The sequence below is a fragment of the Myotis davidii genome, unplaced genomic scaffold, assembly GCF_000327345.1.
Source record: "Myotis davidii unplaced genomic scaffold, ASM32734v1 scaffold73, whole genome shotgun sequence".
Lineage (NCBI taxonomy): Eukaryota > Metazoa > Chordata > Mammalia > Chiroptera > Vespertilionidae > Myotis > Myotis davidii.
In genome coordinates, this window is record NW_006286675.1 from 6,980,465 (window position 1) to 6,991,275 (window position 10,811).

General features: G+C 36.7%; 1 protein-coding gene across 2 annotated transcripts in view; it reads right to left on the reverse strand.

The window, feature by feature from the left end:
* Nucleotides 1-10,811, reverse strand: part of RASA2 (RAS p21 protein activator 2) — a 135,764-nt gene that overhangs the window by 76,090 nt on the left and 48,863 nt on the right. For both annotated transcript variants that reach the window (XM_015560415.1, XM_015560414.1), the window contains one exon: nt 1,941-2,017. In XM_015560415.1, coding sequence (XP_015415901.1) covers nt 1,941-2,017 — 77 coding nt within the window. The remainder of the gene's footprint in view (nt 1-1,940; nt 2,018-10,811) is intronic.

Here is a 10,811-nt window from a genome sequence, read left to right on the forward strand (position 1 = left end):
TACCCTGCGGAGGCTTTTGTGAGCAGGGAGGCCAGGGAAAGATATAAATCTTTGTTTTACTATGGTTGCAAATATCAAAAAATTTCTATATGTGACACGGCACCAGAGTTAAGTTAGGGTTTTTCAAAATGCTGACATGCCGAGCTCAAAGATTTGCCATCACTGGTCTAGGTGGAATGACCTGCAAACAAATCTTCCACTGTTTTTAGTAGATAAATCTAAATTGAAAAGTAACTGGTCTGTGTATGCTTCAAAAATCTTAATACCATGATAAAGAAAAGCTAAAACCATTATAGATTAAGGAGATTAAGGAGACATAACAATTAAATGCAATACATGCTCTTGGACTAAATTATTTCATGGAGAGAAATAAAATATCCTAAAGGACAGTATTGGGACAGTTAATGAAAGTGAAATATAATAACTGTAGATTAAGGTATTAAGTATAATAACTACAGATTATACTTTTACTTGAACAATGTTAAATTTCCTGAGTTTGATAACTAGTTATTTTAAGAGAATATCTTTATTCTTAGGAAATAAACACTAAAATACTTAAAGGCCATAAAATATATGACCTTCTTTTGAAAGAGTTCAGAAAAATTAAGTAAAAAATATATAGTAATTAATGTACTTGTAAAAATACATTAATATCCTATATAATGAAAGCCTAATATGCAAACTGTCCCCTCAACTGGGAGTTTGAACGAGAGTTCAACTGCTCACTATGACATGCGCTGACCACCAGGGTGCAACGCGGAACATGGTGGGCATTGGCGACGCAGCGCTGGCAGCGGGTGGCAGTGGAGGCGCTGCTGGCCTTGATGGGCCCCGATGAGAGGGGCACTAGGATGGGATGGTGAAGCAGGTAAGCGGGCGGCACCAAGTCAAGGTGGGTGCAAGCGGGGGCCCAATTGCCCTGCAGAAGGCTACCAGTGGTGGTGGCGGCGGAGGGCGGGGGCCTGATGACTCAAGCAGAGGGGGGTGCGTGGGGGCCCAGAGGTCAGCTGGTACCTGCCCTTCCACACCAGATGCTCACACTTCGATCACTGGCCAGACCTAGGGACCACACCCATGCAAGAATTTTGTGCACCGGGCCTCTAGTTAAAAATATATATTTATATGGAGAGAGGATACTTCAAAGGAGTTGGGGTATTGACAATTAACAGAATAAATTATAGTCTGGAGCAGCAATAGGAGAGTAACATTTACCCTACTTCCTGGCTCCAAGGTATGTGGGTATGGTAAAAAAAAAAAAAAACAACCTCTGATTGAGAAAGCAGTAGAGGAAACAGTATCTCAGGGGAGAGTCAGATACCAGTTAAGACAAAGATAAGGAAAACATTCAGAGGAAGTCAGGGATGTTGGGTAGTTTGTTAATAACATAAAGGAAGAATCTGAGTGAGAGGGAAAAGGTTGGGGGTTGGGCTGGAACAGGTTTCCAGAACTATTAGAAAGGTAGAGTCTGGGTGATTAAAAAAATGACTTGAAGGCAAAAGAGGAGGAAAGGATTCAAAGTAGGTGAAAATTAATACTGGTAATCTCAAGAAAGGCATTTAGTTTTAGTACCAAGGTCCCTATGCTCTGCTCTGTGGTATCAGAGTTCCTAGGGGCCCTCCACTAGGAAGCCTTTCCACTTCCCTCCTGCCAGCTAGTTAGACACACTTACCTGTGAGACTGTATTACCCTATTGCCCAAATCTATCATTAAACTCATATGCAGTAATAAATATTGAATAAATTAATTAATGGCTTATCAGAACCTGAGTAGACTACACATAAGAAAATAAATTGGAAATCAACTTAATAAGGAAATGGCATAGTTTCATTTCTGAAAAAAAATTTCTAAAAGTATTTAAAATAGGGAGTTGGCTTAAGATTCAAAGAATACAAAATGGACAATTATTTCTAGTTGATTTTAAGTAAAAGAAATATGCTTACTGTACAACAAGCTGCTGGCACACAGTTCCATTCTCTGTTATCAGCTCATTCAGCTTTAATTCAAGGTGAACTTTACCCTATAATGACAAAAAAATATTATAAATTGAGTAATCTGTTTTGTTGACAAAATATTAAAGGTACATATTTTGTCAAATGAAACTCATTATATTTAGTTATGCATTAAATATTAGTGATCCCTAACACATAGCTTTGCCCACATTAAGTACCTATTAAATGACTAATACCCAGCAATGTAGATCAAAATCTGAAAGACAAGAAATAGTCAAATGCTTATATCAAACATTTGAATGCTTAGGAATTCAAATCTAAGAACTTTATGCCCAGTTCAACAAATATTTATGTATCTCAAATATCATGGATTACAAAGACAGGTAACCCTTATGTTTTAGGGAATTTTGAAATAAAAGCTAATTATAAAACGTAGAATGCTTTTCCCAGAAAAGACAAACCATCAATAAGGGCAGAGAAAGTATCATTTAAAGACAGAGAAATAATACAATTCTAAAAGAATAAAACTAAGTTAAAACTAGTAATGTAATTTTGTCAATATTTAAATAATAGACTTATGGGATATCTACTATATTTTAAGAGGCACTGTGGGAGTGGGTAGGTGTGCATAGATGTATATAACACATAGTTACTATTTATAACAGTGGTTCTTAACCAGTGGGTTGCGACCCTTTTGGGAGTAGAATGACCCTTTCACAGGGGTTGCCTAAGACCATCGGAAAACACATATATAATTACATATTGTTTTGTGATTAATCACTATGCTTTAATTACGTTCAATTTGTAACAATGAAATTGGGGGTCACCACAACATGAGGAACTGCATTAAAGGGTCGAGGCATTAGGAAGGTCGAGAACCACTGACATATAAGAAGCTCACAATCTAGTTGGGGAAACAATAAACAAAAGATAGCAATAGATGGCCAAGAGCACTGATGGAGAAATGGGATACTAAAAACAATGGAGCACTTTTATAAATAGCCATAAATAAATGGATTTTAAAATATTCAGAAGTATAAATTTAAAGCAAACTATCAACTTTTAAAGAAGCTAAGGCTTAGGAACAATATGATCTAGAACTTAGTATTTCTATTCTGCCACTGGTGATGAGCAATTCTAAACTGGTTTATGAGCAATTCTGCACTGGTTAAGAATCTGATGCTGGATTATCTCCACCCAGCTGACAAGACAGATTCCCATGGTGCCATGTGGAGATTTCCGGGGTGTGATGTCCACGGACTGATGACATAAGTAATTTCATTAGAGGTAATAAAGTTCATTATCTACTCACTGTTCCTTTTTGAAACAAACCCTGTCAGATATTCTTTCACAGAAATCTAACCTGAATCAGCTTCACTATTTTATGAGGATTTGTTAGACAAGAGTGAATCTGAGATTCACTAAATACTAGTACAAAGCTTAGGGTTAGTGATGAGCAATAAATACTGATTGGTCTCAACACAAAAACTGCATGAGAAAGCCAAGCTCTAAAGAAAGGCACCAGTGGTAGTAAAATTAGCAGTTAGATGGATTTAGAATTAAATTAAGCAAATCTTCCACTAAAAATCTAGGTACAGATATTTATAAAGTCATATCCTATATAATAAAGCACTAATATGCTAATTAGACCAAATGGCAGAATGACTAATGACTGTCCCAACTTCCAGATGAAGCCAGGGTTTCATGGGCTAAGCTCCCTGCACGAATTTCGTGCATCAGGCCTCTAGTATAATTTATAAAACACATCTTTTGTTATCCTGTATTTAATATTCACAACCCCTGGTATTCAAGCATGACCTTGAAGAGGTCCATGATCTGTAATAATCTGTAATATTACTCAAGTAGAATTTTAAATCATGTCTGCTGTCCTGTCAGCATGTGTGTGTCACTTAGTGAGCCTAGCCAACTATACCAACATTTGCATCTCAAAGTAGTTTTACTATTTTAACATGTGTGCATTTTATGGTAGAAACTGTATGCTGACAAGGCACTCCCTACTGTCTCCAAGGAATGTCTAGAATCTCTATTTCGAAGAAAATAAAAAACCTTTAAAGTGGAGGGGAGAAAAAGTATAATAATTTCATTCATAACTAAAAATCATTGCACTGTATCAAGTCGAGCCTAGAAATAAGATATTTAAAGGGATTTTACCAGGAATCATTATCACTGAGTCAGAGCCTACTTAACATGTTCATTACTCCCACTGGCTGTTAAACATAACATTCCTTTGGTATTAGCCAAGAATAACATAATTGTGTATTAACCTGGTCAAGAAAAGAGTTGGTACAGAATAGGAGACACAAGACACACTATTAGTGTGAAACACTAAAATTAAAAAGCATTATGAATTAAATTTTAAAAATTATGATTTCTAAACTGTAAAATACTACTTCAATGTATACTTTAATATGGAAATATGTATATGATACTTAGTAAAAGAAACAAGTTACAAAATAGCGTATATAATGTTAATTTGTATTTTATTTTTATAAAATACACTTGTGCATATATCACTATAAAATTACTACAACTCCATCTACTAAAACATTGAAAGAAGTTAACTTTTGTTGGTAGGACTTCAGATTTTTTCTTTTTGCTCATTTAGACTTTAAAGTTTCTACTACTAATGTGTATTGCTTTTGTTTAGTAAAGAAAAATGAAAAAAAAATGTTTTAAAAAATATGTGAAGCTACTTTTCAGTGTCAGAAACCTAAATCTTTGAACATTTTAGAAAATTTGGTATTCTTTAATACAGTCACACAAAAACCTGTCCTCATCTTGTATATCTGGATTGTAGCAAAACAAGTTGTTTTTTAGAGGGCAGTTATGAGTTCAGCAAAATATTTTCTAGTTTCTCTTGAAGTCAGGGATAGTGGCAAACGATAGCCATATGATACAGTTCTGGCCAATGAGATGTAAAACAGAAGCTGCTACCCTGGCCAGTGCTGCTAAGTGGTCAAAGCATCGGCCTGCACACTGAAGGGTTGAGGGTTCAATTCCCAGTCAAGGTCACGTACCTGGGTTGCAGGTTTGATCCTTGGCCCCAGTCAGAGCATGTGTGGGAGTCAACCAATCTATGTGCCAGTCTCACATCAATGTCTCTCGCTCCATCTCTCTCTCTCCCTCTCTTCTACTCTCTCTAAAAATCAATGAACAAAAAATATCCTCTGGTAAGAATTAACCAACACCCCCCGCCCCCAAACACACACAAAAATCAGAAGCTGCTAATGGGGTATCTGAGGAAGCTTGCTGAATGGGTCTTCCTAACTTCCCAGTGGCCAGAGATGCCAAGCTTAATCAAAGCGTTCCACAGCCTCGTGGTGCTGGGCAGATAAAAATTGGAGATAGTGCTCTGGCTGGTTTAGCCCAGTGGATAGAGTGTAAGCCTGCGGACAGAAGGGTCCCGGGTTCAATTCCAGTCGGGGGCGTATGCCTGGGTTGCGGGCTCAGTCCCCAGTATGGGGCATGCAGGAGGCAGCTGACAGATGGTTCTCTCTCATCAATGATGTTTCTCCCTCTTCCTTCCTCTCTGAAGTCCATAAAAATTATTTAAAAAAATATTGGAGATAGTAAACACCTAGGCTTTCTGTTGGCATCTCTGAGGGACTATGCCTGAGGAGGAAGAATGAGCATAGACCAGTCCTTACAGACTGGAACCTAGCATAGAATCAGCCAAATCCCTAATTGGATTAAGATAAACTACCTCTAATCTACCCACATGCCAAAAGCAAAAGTAAATCTCTGGAGGAAGAAAAAAAAATCCAGAGCTTCAAATTATTTCTAAAATATTTCATATTTCAATGTCTAGCATTTCATCAAAAATTACTGAGCATGCCAGAATACAAGACAAACACCAAAAACAAAAACAAAAAACTGACAGAAGGAAGCAGATTTACAGAAGATGCAGATGTTGGAGTAACTGACAGAGGTTAAAATAGCCGTTTAATTCATAACAATCCAATGTCAACCCAAGAAATTCAATTTTAAAAAATGACAGGAAAAAAATGTTTAAGATAGAAAAAAAATCTAGCAAATAAGTGGAAACTATTAAATGCATCAAATGAAAAATTTAGAATTAAGCAATGAAATAATCAAAATGAAAATGTATTTAACAGCAAATTATCCACAGCTAAAAAAAAAAAAAGATTAATAAAATAGGAGCTAGATTAGTCAGTAGAAAATATTCACAAATGAAGCAGAGATGAGAGAGAGAGAGCGTGCGCAAATAGTCTATTATTCATGTAATTGTAGTCCCAGAAGAGAGGAGAAAGAATAGGAAAGGGAAAAAAACCAAACAGATGAAGAGATAATTGCCTGGAATTTTCTAAAAATGAAGAATGACATTAAGACAAAGATTCAAGTGCCCCCAGGAACACCCAAGTAGGATAAATATAAAGAAAACAACAAGTAGACAGAGCACAGTAAAAACTGATGAAACCATAAGATAAAGAGAAAATCTTAAAAGCAACTAGAAAAACAGAGCCATTGCCTACAAAGAGGAAACTATAAGACTGACAAGGAATTATGTTTGATCAGAAACATGCAATGTGATTTGGCCCACAACTACTTTTTTATCCAATATTTAAGGGAGATTCAGTAACACAATAACATACCTTTTATATATGTCAGAAAACACTGGAATGATCAGTTATCTGGCACTATATTCTCTATTTTTAATGAAAAAGAAACCAAATTCTTGGAAGGTATTATTCTTTATGTATTCCATAGCATTGACTATGTTAGGTTGATATATGCAACTGTATCACTTTAATCTGTATTAGCATATTTAGGACTTACATTATTCTGGTACTGTCTGAAAGTTTAGTATTTTATATGCTAACTTCATTTCAATTAGTTTTACAAGAATTTCACACAGAAAAATGTTATGTTAATTTTATGTTATTCTTGGTACACTATATAAGATATGTGAATTTCTGCATACAGTTTGGGAAACTCAGATGAATATAGATATTTGAGCAAAATATAATGCATGCTCTTAAAATCTCGAGTCTAAAGACTGTTTTAGTTTTTAATCACAAAATATCAAATTTTAACAATATTCTACATAAAAGAACTCAGTATATTTCAACTGGTAAGTTTTTTTAACATATGAGGGGAAAATATCTCAGTTTCTAGACTTCTGACAGATGTTTTCATATACAGTAATTAAATCTGTAAACCATTTTCAACACACCTGTCAGATGCAAAATAAAGGCTTTATTTACTACATCTTATTTATGTATGGATAGTTTTCTTTTTCTCCTTAAAGAAGTATTTATTATGATTTAGAAGGTTCATTCCTTTGTTATTTCATGTTTACAAATTTAATTTCTTAATTTTTAAATTAATTAATCCTTACCGAAGAATATGCCTTTTATTATTATGTATTATTATTATTATTTGTTTTGTTTTGTTAATCCTGACCTGAGGATATATTTTTCATTGATTTTTCATAAAGAGTGGAAGGAAGGGATGGACAATGGAGAGAGAAACATCAATGTGAGAGACACATCAGCTGGTTGCCTCCCCCACACACCCTGACCAGGGGCAGGGAGCGAACCCACAACCCAGGTATGTGCCCTTGACTGGGAATCGAACCTGAGTCCCTTTGTTGCCCAGGCCAATGCTCTAACCACTGAAACACACTGGTCAGGGCAATATGCTTTTATTGATTTTAGACAGGAAGGCAGGGGGAGAGAGAGAAACATTGATTGGCTACCTCCTGCATGCTCCCAGACTGAGGATCAAACCCGCAACCTAGGGATGTGCTCTGGCTGGGAATGGAACCCAGAACACTTCAGTGCATGGGACAACACTCCAGTCAACTGAGCCATCTGGCCAGGGCTAAATTTTTTTAAATCAACCTACAAATTCCAATATGTCTTAACAGGCATGTAAAAACCCCTGATTTATTTTATTAGTTATAATTAATGCATTTCTTTTTTTAAATGCTTAAAGAGGGAGGACAGAATCCAAAAGAAAAACTACAAAAACAATAACTTATGGCATGACCCAGAAATTCAAGATCAGCTTGTTGGTAAAGACTTATTAACTAAGCAATTACATCAAAAGGATGTGATTGACAGTATATCTGGATTTACTGCTTGTACAAGTTGTGTGAGACAAACACCCTTAATTAATGAGAGTACCAACTTCCACATATGAGAGATTTGGTTTAATCAGTCTTATGTAAAGGCATGCTCTTTATCATAGTACCTAAGAAATAAATAAAGAAATATTTAGTTTGTTATGAGTTCCAGGACCAAATAGCTAACAGCATGGCTGCAGATCACAGAGCCAAAAGAGGATTTATAGGAAGAGGCACCAACTCAATCCAATTTAATTTCACGTATGCAGCAAAGAATATCTATATATATGAAAGTCTAAGCAGCCGGCTGACTGTTCAACTGGTAGCTATGATGCACACTGATCACCAGGGCGCAGACGCTCAACACAGGAGCAGCCAAACTGCAGTGACTTGGCAGCTGCGGTTCTCGGGTGATGCATCCAGAACCAGCGAGGAGGGAGCCTGATTCTGGGGTGTGTCACTTGAGAACTGCTCTCTCACAATCTGGAACCCCTCGGGGGATGTTGGAGAGCCCATTTTGGCCCGATCCCCACAGGCCAGGGCAAGAAACCCCACCGGTGCACAAATCCGTGCACTGGGCCTCAGGTGGACAAATAATTCCAAGTGAAGTAGGAGGATGACCAGAAACTAAAGAAGAGAATGCTTCAAAAAGGAGACAGTAGTCAACGATATCAAAAAGCTGCTGAAAAGCCATGTAAGAGAAGGACCAAGTCCATTAGACTTAGTGACACAATGTCATGGGCAACACTAGTGAGAGCTGTTGTGCTCTCTCTCTGACCCACTGTGGAGTATGAAGGCAGATTAGAGTGATTTTAGAGTTAAAATAATTAACATGATTAAAAGCAATAATAAAGCATCTGGGAAACAAGTCCAGGTAAGAGGTTAGAGTTTATAGCAATTTTTCAACTGTTTTGGTATAAAACCCATCTTACTACTACTGGGATCTTTTCATTTCAGGGCTAAATTACTTTTATCTTGCTACTGAAACTGAAGGGAATCCTGGGGAATCCTAAGTTCTCATTTAACAGATAAAGATCCTCAGGCAACTACTTGTAGGTTAGCAACTATTTTGGGTACAAATGACTATTAGTGGTAGAACTAGGAAATCAAACATCTTAACCTCTGAAGTAGAGATACCAATTACTTCCTCTACCCAAATCCCTTTCTTGGGGAACATGCCTACCCAAAGCTCCCAAAACAGATTTCTCTGTAGTGACTACCTACAGTCATATCAAATCAGACTGCAGTGGACATCTGACCCAAGTTTGGCCAGATTCTCTCTCTAAATTGTGCCAGAGAAATGAGTCAGATCTTAGAGAGTGAGGGGGCTTTATGATCATGTAGACTCAAAGGCTGTTGTGGCCTTTTTTTTTTAAGCTGTTAACAAGAAATTAAGAGTGTATTTATGAAGAGAAGCCTAAGGAGAGACATGCAGTCTCATCAGACATACAAAAAGAATACAGCCTTGGCCAGGTAACTCAATTGGTTAAAGTGTCATTAGATATGTCAAGGCTTCGGGCTCAATCCATGGTCAGGGCACATATAAGATTCAACCAATGAATATATGAATAAGTGGAACAACAAATCAATGTTTCTCTCACTCCCTTCCTCTCTCTCTAAAGTCAATCAATAAATAAAAATTTTGAAAGAATACAACAGAATCTCATCACATAGTTTTTCCTTTCCCTTTCATTTTGCAAAGTGAGTAGTTAATAAGAGAGAAAAAAATTAACTACTCACTTTACAAAATGAATATGAAAAGAAAATAAATACTATTTAAACAGTGAGCACTTATACTCAATGAGCACAGTGAGCAAAAGAGTAGGGAGCAATGAATCAGTGAATATCAGTTCCCATGTGCCTCCTGCAATATCTACTGCTCATTGAGTGGAAGTTTACAGATACCATATATATTTTACCTATACCATGGCCTCAAATGCAAGCCAGTTGTTTTATGTAGAGGTCTACATAACCGACTATCCAATATTTTAGTGTAATTTATGAGAAATTGAAGTACTTAAAAAATGACTATTTGAACGGTATCTAGTCTATTATAAGAACCTGACCTCTACTTAAAATACAGCTCCTCTGTAAATGCCTAACAACTTTCTAGCTCTTACTGGCCAAACTGAAGTTCCTGTAATTATACTCCAAGAAGTTCCCTAGGAACTTACTAATGTCCCTTCCTTTTTCTTTGATCTTTTTGAGTAGGCTTGTGTTCCTAACACTCAGATGTTCCCTAAGGTATCCTCTTACTGTTTACAGAACAGTAAAAGGCAGTAAAGCACTGTGGTTAGAGTTTCAGAATCACCCAAGATCTCTATTGTAATCATGGCTCCATCACTTAATAGTGCTGTGACTTTGGAGACATCATTCAGCCTTTAAGAATCCATTTCTGCCCTAACCGGTTTGGCTCAGTGGATGGAGCGTCGGTCTGCGGACTGAAGGGTCCCAGGTTCGATTCCGGCTAAGGACATGTACCTTGGTTGTGGGCACATCCCCAGTGGGGGGGTGTGCAGGAGGCAGCTGATCGATGTTTCTCTCTCATCGATGTTTCCAACTCTCTATCCCTTTCCCTTCCTCTCTGTAAAAAATCAATAAAATATATTTTTTTTAAAAAGAATCCATTTCTTTATTTGTAAAATGGAGGTAATGCTACCTATACCTCATAATCCCGTTCTGAAGATTAAATGAGATAATATATATTAAGTACTTGGTTGGTATAGACTGACATAATTACCAATAGTAATTAT